The sequence below is a fragment of the Anabas testudineus genome, chromosome 13 (assembly GCF_900324465.2).
Source record: "Anabas testudineus chromosome 13, fAnaTes1.2, whole genome shotgun sequence".
In the NCBI taxonomy this organism is placed as follows: domain Eukaryota; kingdom Metazoa; phylum Chordata; class Actinopteri; order Anabantiformes; family Anabantidae; genus Anabas; species Anabas testudineus.
The window spans coordinates 22,755,461-22,771,320 of NC_046622.1; the positions used below are offsets into that span (position 1 = coordinate 22,755,461).

At 42.7% G+C, this 15,860-nt stretch overlaps 1 protein-coding gene across 9 annotated transcripts in view; it reads left to right on the forward strand.

The window, feature by feature from the left end:
- Positions 1-15,860, forward strand: part of phldb1b (pleckstrin homology-like domain, family B, member 1b) — an 83,511-nt gene that overhangs the window by 23,181 nt on the left and 44,470 nt on the right. For 8 of the 9 annotated variants that reach the window (XM_026373214.2, XM_026373246.2, XM_026373200.2 and 5 more), the window contains exons 3-4: positions 1,135-1,258; positions 1,930-2,100. In XM_026373214.2, coding sequence (XP_026228999.1) covers positions 1,135-1,258; positions 1,930-2,100 — 295 coding nt within the window. Of the gene's footprint in view, positions 1-1,134; positions 1,259-1,929; positions 2,101-7,582; positions 8,109-15,860 lie in introns of those variants that run through there. The other variant, XM_026373262.2, reaches the window with a different exon arrangement.

Here is a 15,860-nt window from a genome sequence, read left to right on the forward strand (position 1 = left end):
CCAACTCCACCACAGTCAGATAATCCTATTAGGACACTTGCGGCTAACTAACCAGCTGAGAGGCTGAGTCAATAGTCGGTTGTGTAGAGGAAGAGTGTGTGCTCAAAAATGACACAAATAGGTGATAGTTCAAATAGATTATAGAGGTTTTAAAATACAAATGTTGTGAGAGTTAGTGTTAGAGTCCCTGTTACACTGGACCGGGCACAGAGCCTTCTCAGGTTAAAATACATAAATACATGTTAAAGAAACAGCTGTTCAGTGGATCAAGCTGGTGTTGGGAAGACAACCAAGGAAAACAAAACCTTTTCTCTAATCTTTAAATAAACCTTTTCAATTTATTCAAATAAGAAACATCAATGAAGCGAACACAAGCCAGTTTACACATGTGACCTGTGACAAGGTCATTACTTTGATTTGAAGCATCACAAGCCAGCACAGTAAGAGACCGGTATGTAACAGGACATTATCTCAGAAGACACTTTGACATTGTCACAGGAAGGCAAATCACAGCTGTAAATATTCAAATGAATCATAGCATGTCTCCAAGTGATGGCTTAAAACCAGTTAGCTGCATTCAGACTAACGGATGTACCATCTACCGGAGCCAGAGGCAAAAGTACAGAGGCAGGAAGAAAACACACCACCTCTGCACTGCTATAATTGAACATTGGAAAGACGACTTAGAAGACTTAAAAGCAGAATCATTTTAACGTTTAGGTGGTGCTGTTAAAAAGCTCTTATCGCAAGTGAAGTCATTGACTGAACATGAGTGTGAATTCATTTTTTGGATAATAAAAAATTAATTAAATAAAGTCAGGGCTGGCATAAAAGGAACATTTACACAGACAACTGGCACTAAAATGCAAATAAAAACATAAAGAATAGTGCAATATATATACATATATATTTATAAATATATTCATTATAACCGGTCTCATTGAGAAAATGATTGATGGTCAAAAATGTTTAAAAATTACTGTCTGTGATTGTGAGAGCACAACGCATTGTGGAAAATATACACTGAGCAGTTCACTGACACACCAAAAGAAAGAGTCATTTGTCCATACAAAAGCTATACAGGATCAATGTAATGCACCATGATTTTTTTCTGACCTTTGACCTCCTGTGCAGAGCACCCCACTGGACCTAATTGAGACTGGAAAAGGGTTGAAGTTCCAGGCAGAGCGCCCCCACTTGGTCAGCCTGGGAAGTGGACGCCTGAGCACAGCCATCACCCTGCTGCCCCTTCCTGAGGGTGAGGCGGCGCTTTAACACCAACACACCTGTTAGTTACTCATGTAACAAATAGTGTCATTGAATCAAAATACACTATCTTTATATTAATGGTTACTGCTGCACAATTCCACCAAAAAAAAGAGATAATATCACTGGGAAAATTGCTACCATATTATCACTTTATTTGCTTTTTATTGCAGTGTTGGCTTTATTACACCAAGTTAATTAAATACGATTTTATTACAGTTAGACTGTTATAGAGACAACACACACACACACACACACACACACACACACACACACACACTGTATATCTGTGAAGCTGACCCCATTATAACCTCCATATCTGTCTTTCTTCCTTATCTGTATCTATTTCCGAGCATTGCAGCTTTCACACATTAAATCTGTCCTGTGATCTTTTGGCCTTTGCTCTGCCTCTGTGTCTATGATTCCCTTCCTGTCTGTCTGTTTGCTTCCTGTCTCTGTCTGTGTCCCTCTAGGCTGGCATGTTGGGAGACTCCCCCCAACTCTATAGGGACTTAAGCAAGGAGACTGTGTGTGTGTGTGTTTGTGACACTTGCCTTTGACTTTCTAGTGGATGGTGACATCTCAAAACCTAAATCAATTTCAGGGTTGTATATGTTATACTGTCAGTGGACAGTAGACCAACACTTTTTCCTACCCCCCCAGGTCGGACCACTGTGGGCCATGGCCACATGGACATCACCATCCAGGGCCCCGGGGTGGCTGCTCAGCACTGCTTCATTGAGAACAGGTCAGGTGTCATCACGCTGCATCCATGTGGAAACCTCTGTGCTGTTGATGGGCTCCAGGTTACGAAGCCCGTCCGCCTGTCACAAGGTAAGAGACCTCCCCACAAGATGAGTTTTGCTCACTTTGGATTGTTTTCTTTTGTCGTCTTACCCCACCTCTGAATGTGAATCAGTGCAACTGTATTCACAACAGTATTAAAACCAGTATTTCACTTTAGTTAGGGAACAATATTGCTGTAACTGTGAGCGTTAAGTGGTCTGTGCTTTCTATTAAATTCAGCTGAGTTTCACCTGTCTACTGTACCAGTGTGTATGATCCCTGTTAAGCCAGAGATCAATCAGCTCTTTACCTGCTTGATAAAAGCCATGAGAGCCAATGAGTCTATTAAAAAATGCAGAGCCATCGATTGAACAGTGTGAGGTTCCTGCATTAACGAGTTAGCAGGGCGAGCAATGCTGTCCTCAGACACTGGTTTTCATGCTGTATTGGTTATTGTAACACTACACTCAGCAGTTTTATAGCCAGAGCTACCAGCATCAGAAAACAAAAGTGTGCATGTAAGATGAATATTTCATGTGTCATGGGGGGGCTGGGACTGCTGTCTGGTAACATCCTTTTTAAATGAACCCACTGCTGCTCCAATAAATCAGAGAGGAAGTAAAACTCTGAACCCTGTAACTGTTGCAATCTAGTCATGGAGATTCACAGACGTTTACATCATGGAGGGAACGCAGCGTGTTATGAGAATGAGTTAAAGGGACAGTACGCAGTATAGTTCACAGGATGTGGACTTCCCTCTGTGCTGCTGTGTGACCACACACTGTTGTGTCATCTCTCATTCTGAGGAGGGTGTTGAAAGATAATAGCCCAAACAGTACACAGACTGTAATCGCTGCTCCCTGAATCCTGCACACGGTGTCCAGCATCCTGCATGACTTTGTGGTACATGTATGTGTAGATGAACATGTGTGTGGTCTGTCAGTGTCAGTGTCCCTCTGTCTTATGGTATTTCAACCTGGACGCTGGCTGCATGGGTAACCTGAGTGGGGACACGGGGCTATTTATATTGCCCCCTGTACCCCGGGCAGATCCGACTTTAGCCCCAGAGGTGGTCTCAGGTTGAAGAATGAGGGTGAGGGTAAATCAGAGTTCACTGTCAGGGTGCTGCAGAACTTGACGAGTACATAGTGAAGAGCTGAAGCGCTCACGAGGGGAATAGTTTCGGGTGTTTACAAGTTGTTTCCTTTACTGCTCATGTAGACTGATACAAATCTCTAGTTACTGCAGGAAATAGACGAGACTTCATTGGCTAATTACCACTCCCATGATTTATGCACATTATGTGAGTAATACATTACAGGAGATAAATGTTCCTTACAAGTCAACTGAAGTATTGCAGGGTGCAGAGGATTCATCAGAGTAAAGTATGACTCGATGCTGATGTGAGTCACAGGTAACACTTACTCTGTCTGCATTCTGGATTTCTATGTAGCAAACACACAGCTTAAACCTTTAATGACTTTGACTTATGAGTGTTACAGTTGAGACAAACTCAAGCAGAAACAAGTCGATGATGTTACACAATGAAAATAATCTATAATCCATAATCTGTGGGTAAGTAGCCTACTTTACTTAAGTAGTTCTCAGGTACTCATTTCCATTTTATCCTAATTTCTAGTAAACTAAATAAAATAAAATGTATTGTTGTAGTTTAGTCTTTAATCATCAATAAACATAATGATTATAGACTAAAGTAGGCAGCAGTTGTTGTACTATTTACATATAAATCTCTGTGTATCAATAGGAGAATGCTATAAAATACTATATGCAACTTCAAAAACCACTCACAGTGGATGTTGTTTCTACATTTATATGTTTATACTTGCATTTTGCTACGAATATTTTTCTAGTTTTACTGAAGTATGATTAAGGTGGTTGTACACTATTCCATTGCCGTTATATTGTATTTACATGAAATAAAGGGGTAAGTAGAAATATCATACCCTGCTTTATTTACAGTATATACTGTATTTGTTGTTGTGGTAAGATAGTGGCCTTTATAGGCAACAGTGGAGGTGGTTTACAAGTTACACTCAGCAACGCAGAGTTCAGAGTTCTAATCAAGGTCACTTCAACATGTGGTCAGAAGGAACCAGGACTCAAACCACTGCCCTGCAGTTTATTCACAGCTGATTCATTTCACCTGCTCAATCTACTTAAAAATAAAACACAGCTCACTGAGAAGAGAAAACAGACCACACGTAGATGTCAAAGTCCCCCTCAGTTAACTCAGTTAAAACACTGAAGGTGGAAGTGAATCACTACAATATATAGATATATATATATAAGTGAAGTCCCTGGCAGCTTCAGCAGCAGAAGTCAACAATGTGGGCAGAACATTGTTCTACATCTGTTTCTGTGATGATGTGCAAGTGGAGCACAGAGAGTACTGTTGATAGCTGAAGGTGTCATATTTTGATTTTGATGATGTTTAATTAGTGACTGTCTAAGAGCCACACTGACTTCTCCCCTTATGGATGACTTCAGGGATGCAAATAAGCTTTGCTTTGTGGTTCTAAAAATGTAAAGAAGCAGACAGTGATTATTTTACATTTAGTTTGAAAGCAGGATAAGAAGACGTGTTAGAACCCAAAAATCCCTAAAACAAGATTCGTCTGATTACAGAACACGTTTCCAAGTCATTCTGATCTCAGTGTCAGAGAGAAGTCGGAGGCATTTCTGCACAAAACTGATGTTTGGCCTTCTTCTTGCAGAGTGGAGTTTCAGGTTGTGTTTCTGGATGTAGCAGCAGACTGTGTGAAGTGACGATGTAACCTAAAGTCTTGGACATGAAGTCATGTTTCAGTCAGTTTTTGTGCATAGAGACTGATTGCTGAGCTGTTTCTGAGGTCCAGAATTTATGGTCATGCTGCGTCTCAACAGCAGGGTGAAGAAGTGATAGCGTTGATCAGAACGTTGATCGCGCTGTGGTTGATTTCCTCATCCATCTAAATTGGTTAGTGTAACTTTGATGGCAAGGAAATTGGGAACATATGGAGTTAAAATGATCAGTGGCCCAAAACAAATGGTCACAGCTCTAAGTGAAAAATCACCAGTGAAATGTCTCAGCTAGGGCACAATATCCAACCCAGAAGAGTAGTATGAAATCAGTGGGACACGCTGACAGTCAGTGTGATAACACACAGTATAGTGTAGCCTACTGTATAACACCATGCAAACTCTTATCTTGAATGCTCTCTTTGATGTGTAGGCTATGTTTCATATTAATGTCAGGTAATATTTAAGCCGTCACCTTTGTTCTTTTGTGCAGTGTGGACTGTTAGAGAGCCACACCTTAAACATGCTCACTCTCACTCTGGCTCCCTGTCAAATTCAAATCTGTCTTCCTGACGTGACAGATAAAAACCTTTGGCACACCAAAGCCTCCAGACTCCACTCAGTGGCTAGACACCCCTGTCCTCCTCTCTCTTGACACCCTGTCCTCCTCTCTCTAGACACCCCTGTCCTCCTCTCTCTAGACACCCTGTCCTCCTCTCTTGACACCCCTGTCCTCCTCTCTTGACACCCCTGTCCTCCTCTCTCTAGACACCCTGTCCTCCTCTCTTGACACCCCTGTCCTCCTCTCTAGACACCCCTGTCCTCCTCTCTCTAGACACCCTGTCCTCCTCTCTCTAGACACCCCTGTCCTCCTCTCTCTTGACACCCTGTCCTCCTCTCTCTAGACACCCCTGTCCTCCTCTCTCTAGACACCCTGTCCTCCTCTCTCTTGACACCCCTGTCCTCCTCTCTCTAGACACCCTGTCCTCCTCTCTTGACACCCTGTCCTCCTCTCTCTTGACACCCTGTCCTCCTCTCTCTTGACACCCCTGTCCTCCTCTCTCTAGACACCCCTGTCCTCCTCTCTAGACACCCCTGTCCTCCTCTCTCTAGACACCCCTGTCCTCCTCTCTCTAGACACCCTGTCCTCCTCTCTCTTGACACCCCTGTCCTCCTCTCTCTAGACACCCTGTCCTCCTCTCTCTAGACACCCTGTCCTCTTCTCTCTAGACACCCTGTCCTCCTCTCTCTAGACACCCTGTCCTCCTCTCTCTAGACCCTGTCCTCCTCTCTCTAGACCCTGTCCTCCTCTCTCTAGACACCCCCTGTCCTCCTCTCTCTAGACCCTGTCCTCCTCTCTCTAGACACCCCTGTCCTCCTCTCTTGACACCCCTGTCCTCCTCTCTAGACACCCCTGTCCTCCTCTCTCTAGACCCTGTCCTCCTCTCTCTAGACCCTGTCCTCCTCTCTTGACACCCCTGTCCTCCTCTCTTGACACCCTGTCCTCCTCTCTTGACACCCCTGTCCTCCTCTCTCTAGACACCCTGTCCTCCCTCTCTCTTGACACCCTGTCCTCCTCTCTCTAGACACCCTGTCCTCCTCTCTCTAAGACCCTTCATCCTCTCTCTTAGACACCCCTGTCCTCCTCTCTATGACACCCTTGTACTCCTCTCTCTAGACACCCCTGTCCTCCTCTCTTGACACACCTGTCCTCCCTCTCTAGACACCCCTGTTCCTTCCTCTCTAGACACCCCTGTCCTCCTCTATCTAGACACCCTGTTCCTCCTCTCTGACACCCCTGTACTCATCTCTCTAGGACACCCCTGTGTCCTACTCTCTAGACACCCGTCCTCCTCTCTGACAACCTGTCCTCCTCTCTCTAGACACCCCTGTCTCTCTTCTAGAACCCTGTCCTCCCTCTCTAGACACCCCTGTCTCCTCTCTCTAGACACCTGTCCTTCCTCTCTCTAGGGGGGGGAACCCCCCCCCCCCCCTGTCCTCCTCTCTCTGACACCCTGTCCTCCTCTCTCTAGACCCTGTCCTCCTCTCTCTAGACACCCCTGTCCTCCTCTCTTGACACCCTGTCCTCCTCTCTAGACACCCCTGTCCTCCTCTCTCTAGACACCCTGTCCTCCTCTCTCTAGACACCCTGTCCTCCTCTCTTGACACCCCTGTCCTCCTCTCTCTAGACACCCCTGTCCTCCTCTCTAGACACCCTGTCCTCCTCTCTTGACACCCCTGTCCTCCTCTCTCTAGACACCCCTGTCCTCCTCTCTCTAGACACCCTGTCCTCCTCTCTAGACACCCCTGTCCTCCTCTCTCTAGACACCCCTGTCCTCCTCTCTCTAGACACCCTGTCCTCCTCTCTTGACACCCCTGTCCTCCTCTCTCTAGACACCCTGTCCTCCTCTCTCTAGACACCCCTGTCCTCCTCTCTCTAGACACCCCTGTCCTCCTCTCTCTAGACACCCCTGTCCTCCTCTCTCTAGACACCCCTGTCCTCCTCTTTCTTGACACCCCTGTCCTCCTCTCTCTAGACACCCTGTCCTCCTCTCTAGACACCCTGTCCTCCTCTCTCTAGACACCCTGTCCTCCTCTCTTGACACCCCTGTCCTCCTCTCTCTAGACACCCTGTCCTCCTCTCTCTAGACACCCCTGTCCTCCTCTCTCTAGACACCCTGTCCTCCTCTCTCTAGACACCCTGTCCTCCTCTCTCTAGACACCCTGTCCTCCTCTCTCTAGACACCCTGTCCTCCTGTCCTTCCACTCCTTGCCTCTCCCTCTCTCCCTCTCACTTACTTCACAGCTCTGACTCAGGATCTCCACCTTCTTTCCTTCCTCCTCCTCCTCCTCCTCCTCTCCTCTGCTTTATCCCCCGGTGCTTGCTCTGTGACAGCCCGACTCTCTCCGCGGGCTGTAGAGAGACTCCTACGTGAATAGCTGGGACGGAGACAATGGACAGAGATTACAATGGCTCTGAGCTCCGGCACCGGTTTGAATGAACTGAGGACACAGCAGCGCGTCACTGGATGAAGCCGCGTTTTAACGAGGGACTAAGCAGCCAGCTCCTTTTGTGGACGTTCAACATGTGCAGAATATGCTGAGTTGAGGATTATCATAAGAAAAGAAAGCCCATAAACGCTCCTGTTGTGGAACAACAGGAAGAAAGGCAGCAAAAAAACACGTGGCTTTATTTAAAGAAGCAGAGGCGATGAAAACAACCGAGGGACGGACGACTTTCATTCATTACAGCTAAAGTAAGTCTAAAGCTCTGTTTAGTGTGTAGCTTTAGGTGTAAGGGCTCCTGTGCTTTAAAGTTGGTGGTTTTTACTCTCAACACTTCGTGGGCTTGTCATGTGTTTTAGCGGTTGCTTGGTTTGGTTGAAAGTTACGGACTGTGGGGAGACAACGACGCTCCGTGTAGGCTAGTTTATGTTATTAGCATACTGCGAACACCCCGTTCCCATGGGAAATATAACTCATTTCATATTGTTTCTTCGCTTTTCCTTATAGGTACGTAATGTAACAGAAAATTACTCTTTTGTTATGAATTAATATCAGCCTCTGTCCAGTTCGTCCTCTAAACATTACCTTAAAAAACTCCCTCTTGTTACTTTTTCGTATATCAAGCTTTACCCTGGGGGGCGTCGAGTTAGCTAACTTTAGCTATCTGTGTTAGCGTGTTTAGATTTTATTTAAACAAAACCAGTTGCTTCTCGTCATTCACAAAGCCGAGTTTTAGGCTAGTTATTGTTTCGCCTGAAATAGTTGTTTAGGTCATATATCAACATACGTGCATTTTGCTTAAAGGCAAGAAAAGTTTAGATCTACAGGTTTTTTGAATAGAGTTTGGTCCCTCGCTCTACCCTGGCAGAATGAACACCTGCTATAACGTTGCTGTCTCCAACCACTCAGTCCCCAGCACTCCCAAGAAACCCCCTACCTCCATGTCTGTTCTGTTTATAGACTACAAACATATAAAAGTCTGCCAGATCTGCAGATACCTCCCATCCAGCTTGGCATGATCAGACCACACTGTGTCTGTCTACTGTTACACTGCTATTCCTGGTTGCCAATGTAACCTAACCAAGGGCTGGTCACTGGAATAGAATAGAGCTTTCCTTTCATGCATTCTGCTCATTCAGAGACCTCCACGAGTTCTGATCATGCTAGACCATTCAAACCCACCCTCTTGGTGAGCCATTGTGCTGCACATGCTGCTGTGTGATCATTATCTCTGCCCCTCCGCAACATCTGTCATCCCTGTCTGTCATTTTGTTGACTCCTGTGCAAGCAGCGGATGTGAGATGTCAGAGAGAAGTCTTTCTGCAAACACTGATCAGGATTTTTGGGAATGTGATGTGGGCTCCCAGGGGGCCAAGAGCAGAGGTCACAAATGCGTTTGGGATGACAGGGGAATCACAGAAAGGCTGGGTTGGCAGCAGCTGGTGTGCATGTGCATGTACACCTATGGAAAAACAAAAGTGTTTTACTCGTCTGCAACTTTACAGCTGTCAGTGATGACACAATATGATCACAAAAGTCAGAGGTAATACATTTATCACTCATGTTATTTTAGTGAGTGAATCATGTTTATCACTGATCAAGTTTAATTAATTAAGAAAGCCATGATAAGTATATCTGGAACTGTGCAGCTAACTTATAGTTGTCAATATACTAGTAAGGAGTTCAAATTAAGGGAGAGAATTAAAGAGCAAAGTAAAACACCATGCTCATGCAACAGGAAATGAATGAACTGATTGTTGCCACACTTCTAAACCACTTGTAGATCACATAGTTTGGTATGGACTGATTGTCAGGTCTGCAGCCATCTGCCTCTGGGACCATGTTTAACAGCAGGGGGATTGGTTTTAGTTGTCCTGACAAAAAGTCTGGGGGAGGAATGGGGATGCGGGCAGGGGCGTGACATCTGTTCGGACAAGCGATAACCGACCTCTGACACGTTATTGTGATGAGCGTCAGCTCCAGACAGCAGCTGACAGCATGCTGGATACTGCATCTGGTCTGTGGGATGTGGATGCTGTGAGGAGCAGGGGTGGAAGGGGTGCCAATTAACTCTGTGTTTTAAAGGGGCATTCCACTCATTTCACACATAAAGGTCAGTTTAGTATTACTCAGACTGTGAAAACAGTGGTTTATTTTTTTACTGTGGCTCTGATAAAGCTGATTTTAATGATTTTGATTTTTCATAGATGTCTCATGTTAATTGGATGCATATTTAGGTATTTGTAGTCCTTTCAACAGCACTTTCCTATAATACATTTAACACTAAAAAAAGGCCACTGACAGAAATATTTGTAATCTTGTATCAGGAATGAGAGAATCACATAAAACCACCCCAACAAGATTCAGTGTATTCACCACAGTTTTTAAAACACCATGCCACACTACCTACTTGCTGAACTCTGTATTTAACCCACATTCTACGTAATTGAATTCATTACACAGCAAAACCCAAAAACATGTGTGAGAAATGGCTCCCCAGGAGCAACCGCTGTCTCCAGATATCCTCCATCATTACATCTCACTGGCGTCAGACTGGTTCAACCACGTGATCACTTCTTCCAACCTTTTATTTGCTCAAACTGTTTTCCCCACTTGTTGGAAATGCAGGCTTAGACCTTCCCTCCTCCTGTCAGTGTATTCCTTTTAAACTAGTACCACATCTTCCTCTGGTATGTGCATCTGTGTTTGATGGCCCCTGGCTCAGCAAAAGCCAGTCATTGATTAACTAGTGGGTTTGACACTCTGGCCTTTTTCAGAAGTTGTAAACCATCAGCTTTCCATAGCAACCGTCAGCCTTTGTCTGCAGCTCCTCCACCATTTTAGTGACATCCCATGCTGGTGGTTTAGTTGTGACACCTTTGTTTGTCGTGGCCAACAATTATATCACAAAATGACAACAAGTCATACTCATAGTTTAGTAATAATAGTAATAATAATAATGAATCTGTTATCAATCCACTAAGGAAAATTTCTATGCACAGGATGCTGCATTTAAGCTACCATGGGTTTAGGGTTCGGTGTCTTGTTAAGGCAGACAGGAATCATGGAGAACTTGGAAGCAAACCACGAATACCACCTCAATAGTGAATAATAAGTTGTAGTTATTATCTGGTGACGTATCTATGTAGAGTTAAGGTCTGGAAAAACATCACAGTATTAGAGTGATTTCATGAGGAACGTAGGAAGGCAGGTTTGCACTGCTGCTGATATCTCCTCATCACCGTATCTAACGCACCAAACCTTTTAGATTTTCTATAAGCTGTGTATATTAATGTTTAATATATAGCATAAGCTCCTTTTAGAAGTGTGTGTAGATAAAGCCACATTAAAATCCAGAATGTATAATTTTGAAGGAACTAGCTCTATCTTTCTCTTTCAAATACATATACTGTATGTATGTTTTTTCTGTGCTTATGCTACTGTTACACTTTTTGTTTATACAGCTAAGTATTTCTCAAGTTTTATTGAGAGATGTTCTTAACCCTGCCACAGGATTGGTAGCGGTTCTAGATCTGGGCATATTTTAGATCCCATGTTCCCCATTTATATTAAACAAACAATTTAAGCTTATTTCAATTGAATTCAATTACGTTTTATTAGTATAGTGCCAATCACAACAGAAGTCATTTTAAGGGTATTCACAGTGTTTAAGGTTTAAGACCTTTCAAAATATTACTGTATAAAGAATTATATAGAAAACCCAACAACCACACTTGAGCAGCACTAGGCGACAGTGAAGAGAAAAAACTCCCTTTACTCTCAAGAAACCTGCAGCAGAACCAGGCTCATGGTGGACGGCCATCTGCCTCGACTGGTTGGGGTAAGTGGAAAGAGGAGAGGGAAAAGAACAGCAGGCGAAAAATAACAACAAGCAGCAGGGGCAGGTTGATAGGACCAGTAAATGCACTCTGGAAATATACAGCTCCTAGGACGAGCATAACTGCAGAAAAGTACAGAGAGGGAGACAGAGAGGAGGAAGCACAACTACATGAGAGAGAAGACACAAAGTTCATGACATGCAGGGGTTCAGAGTCACCTGATCCATCTCAAACAATAAGCTTTATAAAAAAGGAATGTTCTAGTCTTAAATGTAGAGAGGGTTTCTGCCTCCAGAACCTGAACTGGGAGCTGGTTTCACAGGAGAGGGGCTTGATAGCTAAAGGCTCTGCGTCCCATTGTAAGTTTCAGTTCTGGCTTTTTATTAACAGATACCTGATATTAAAGGACTTAAGTGTAAATAACACATTAATACTAGATGAACTCATTCTAGTAGAATGTGAAGTGTTCCCTCTCTGACCACCTCCGGTTTCTCTGATCACATCTTTTGGGAATATGTACTTGTGGCTTAGCCGACTCACTGGAAAGATTGAATGTGGTCATAGCAAAGGGGAGGAAAAAAACAACACACAGAGATGTTATTAGAGAAATGATGGAATATTTGGTCCACAGATTTTGCAAGTCTGCTAAACATTCCTTCTTGTAATGCCACAATACGCCTGAGGCATAATGTGGCATTAATGCTGATTGTCCTGGATGCTACCAAAGGAATACTCACAGGGCATAAAAGGATTAGTGTTGTCAGCTTGGATATTAAGTCACTAGTTGTAATACAATTATTCTGATGTTCAATGTGCAATATTTTTTTCTGTTGATAAAATCACTATTGTTGTGTCAGCTCGACATTATAGCGAATTGAATCTATCATTTTGTTATTTGGTCAGACAAACAGTTGGAAGATGGCATCTTATACCTACTATGAAAGGCATTTCTTTATTAATGATAAAGTGTAGCTCTGATGCAAAAGAATGTCTTTATGTTTTTTTTATTTTGTTGACAAAAATGTCCTATATCACCTTGACTCAGTGCTTGTTTCCATTACAGTATACAGTATATGTTCTAAAATCCAATTAGGTGTTCCTGCAGTTTTATTAGGAAATGGGGTTATGGTGTCCTTGTGGAAAGGTGCTGATGACCTTTATATCTAGTATGTGTCCCCACGGCTGGGGACACATACTAACTCAAGACTTTTAATGTTGTGACATAACAGATGAAAACCATTGATTTCTTTGATATGGCACTCTTACTTCATATTCCTGGTTAGTATGTGGTAGTTCTTTGGTGAAAGTGGAGCCATGCTGGAGCACAGAGCAGACCTGAAACTGCTGTGCTTGCTGTAATACTCTGCACTCTCTGTGATGAAGGCTCTGATTAGACGATTTGTTCCTGGAGTGTTGAGAAAGAAATCGTTCTCTTTAACACTGTTCGTTGAATCAATTTAACTGATTAACTGGGGGGATTTCAAAGCACACCCACACCTCCACTCATCTTCCTCTATAAAACCATTCCCACTTGCCATTGCCTGTCGTTTCCTGTATGACTTCATTCACTGTAATTATGAAAATGGAAACGTGTCATATTTTCCTTTTGGAAAGAGTTTGACGTACAGCCGTTGATTAAGTAGATCTCAGTTTGTACCACAGCTCGTTTTTGCTGAACTCAGCCTTTTAGAAAACTAATCCTGACATGTTTGTGAACCGCTAGTTCTTGGAAGAATTGTTGCTTATCCTGGGTCACAGGGTTCTTACAAAAGAGGGGGAAAAGGAGAAGAGATAACTGGTGTGTTTGAAATAGCTAAAGCCAACAGATGTGCAACTGATATTTTGCTGCTACACATGAAGCACTAAACGGTGATCCAAGTCACTGCTAATGAACTGTTGCTGAGAGGTTGATAGACATGAATGAGGTTTGTTATTGTAAGTTGGAACAGTCTGTCCCTGCATTAACATTGTTGAGCTACGTCCAGCCACATCCTTGCATGTAGATGACTTACACTCTGTACTGTACCTGAACGTCAGCAACAGCGGACGGACAGCTCACACTATGCCTTCTATATGCACACACAATGTTGCATACTCAACATAAAGCCCAATCACAAAGGCAAGTTATAGATCTTCTTCCAACAAGAAATATCACGTTCCCCTCATACTGAATGGAATTTGTGGGTGTCATGCAGTCCCTATTAAAATGTGGAAGACGCCAATGTAAGAGAATTGGAAAGCCTGCAATATTCCAGAAAACTGAACCATGACAGAGGACCGTGCATATTTATATTGCGGTTTTAGTCCTGGTTTTAGAATTAGATAGGAATTAGATTCCCAGTTATCAGACAGTTCTACCTTGTGGTTTAGAATTCACACTAATAGATTGCGGTCACACAACGTGACGTGATGTTTAACATTACTTAATTACCATGCCTTGTCTGTTAGAATAAATAACTAAGTCAATGTTTGCATCAAGTTGTTGTAAAAAATTAATTAGCTTTATAAGGTCCACCAGCTAGCTGGCCAATCAGATAGATGATTCTGTCACTGACACACAGATGCCGTTTGTAGTGTTTTCATATAACTGACATTACTGCCTTCAAGCACAGCTTTGTGTCTTAACATTTCAAGCTCAAGTCACTTGGCAGTGTGTATAACATTTCCTAGTTAAATAGTCAGCAGGAAGAAAGTGTGGTCAGTGTGTTCAGTAAGCTAGTGTTTGGTTGAAGGGAGCGGCCAAAAGTGACACCCTGACCTGTTTATTTGTAAGGTGTTCATTCTATGTGGAAAGAGTGCACTGACCATAAGCCTCAATGCTGAGCTTTAAACAACAGATGCTGTCCATGGCACTTGTAAAAGACAGAATTTGACATGTTATATTGTATGCTAGTCCTTGGATATGCGCTTAAAGTCACACTAACTGTAGTGTGCCAGTTAAAGTGAATAAGTTGATTATGTCTCTTCTATGAATAACTGTAACATGAATTGTAATGAATTCTAGCTCTGTCTAGCACCTTATCATAAATGGTTTGTAGACCACTTGAGTTATCGTGTGGATAGATCATTTAAACATGTGAAACAGAGCTTGTGGGAAGACAATGCAGTTTAATTGACACAGCAAATCTGTAATGGTTTTATTGGTTGGGATTGGTATTGCTTTCTGCTTCTGCATGTGGTAAACATTAGGAAGAAAACAGCTTTTCTGCAGTAAAAGTAGTAGGATATTCATGTAAAACTAATTAAGTAGATTCTTGTACATTTATTGAGAAACAGTTGTGCATGCAATACCATGGAAAAGTAGTTAGCTAACATGTAAAAAAAAGTATCATTTTGTTGGGACTCATCTGGAATAATGCAGTTAAGATGTGTGTATGTGTGTGTGTAAGAACCTTTTTGAGACTGTCAACAGTCAACAGGGGCAATATTATCAATAAGCAAGACTTGATATAAACTTGATGGATGTAATAACGCCTTTTCAAACTACTCTTTATGTGTCACAGCCTCACTGCCCTTTAGGAATGTGTTCTACTAAATTTACAATATTAGGCACTAACATTCAAACACAGAGCCTGGCTTTGAAGTGTTCATGTAACTTAAGGATCAATCTCATGGTTCATCATTTAAAAAGTTCTATAATTTTATAATATAATTAAATTCTCTAATCAGTATTTTTTTTGTTTGAACAATGTCTCAGATGGCCACATAGTAACAGACCCACAGGGAATTATCTCCAAACGCAACAGTTTCAGCATATTGTTTTGGTCTTCCATCCCACAAGAGTTTAGGTTCAATCTCACAGCTCCCATTAATCTTGTTTTTAGAAAAAAAAATTGTAATAAACCTCATGTGTGCTACCTATCCAACACCAAACAACAGACAGAAAAAGTAGCACAATAAAGCATTTGGAGGCTAAAGAATTCAATTCAATTCAATTCAATTTTATTTGTATAGCGCCAATTTACAACAGAAATTATCTCAAGGCACTTTACAGTGTAAGGTTTAAGACCTTACAGGAAATATTTATACAAAAAATTATAGAGAAAACCCAACAATCCCATTTGAGCAAGCTTTAGGCAACAGTGGAGAGGAAAAACTCTCTTTAGAGGAAGAAACCTCCAGCAGAACCAGGCTCATAGTGGGCGGCCATCTGCCTCGACCGGT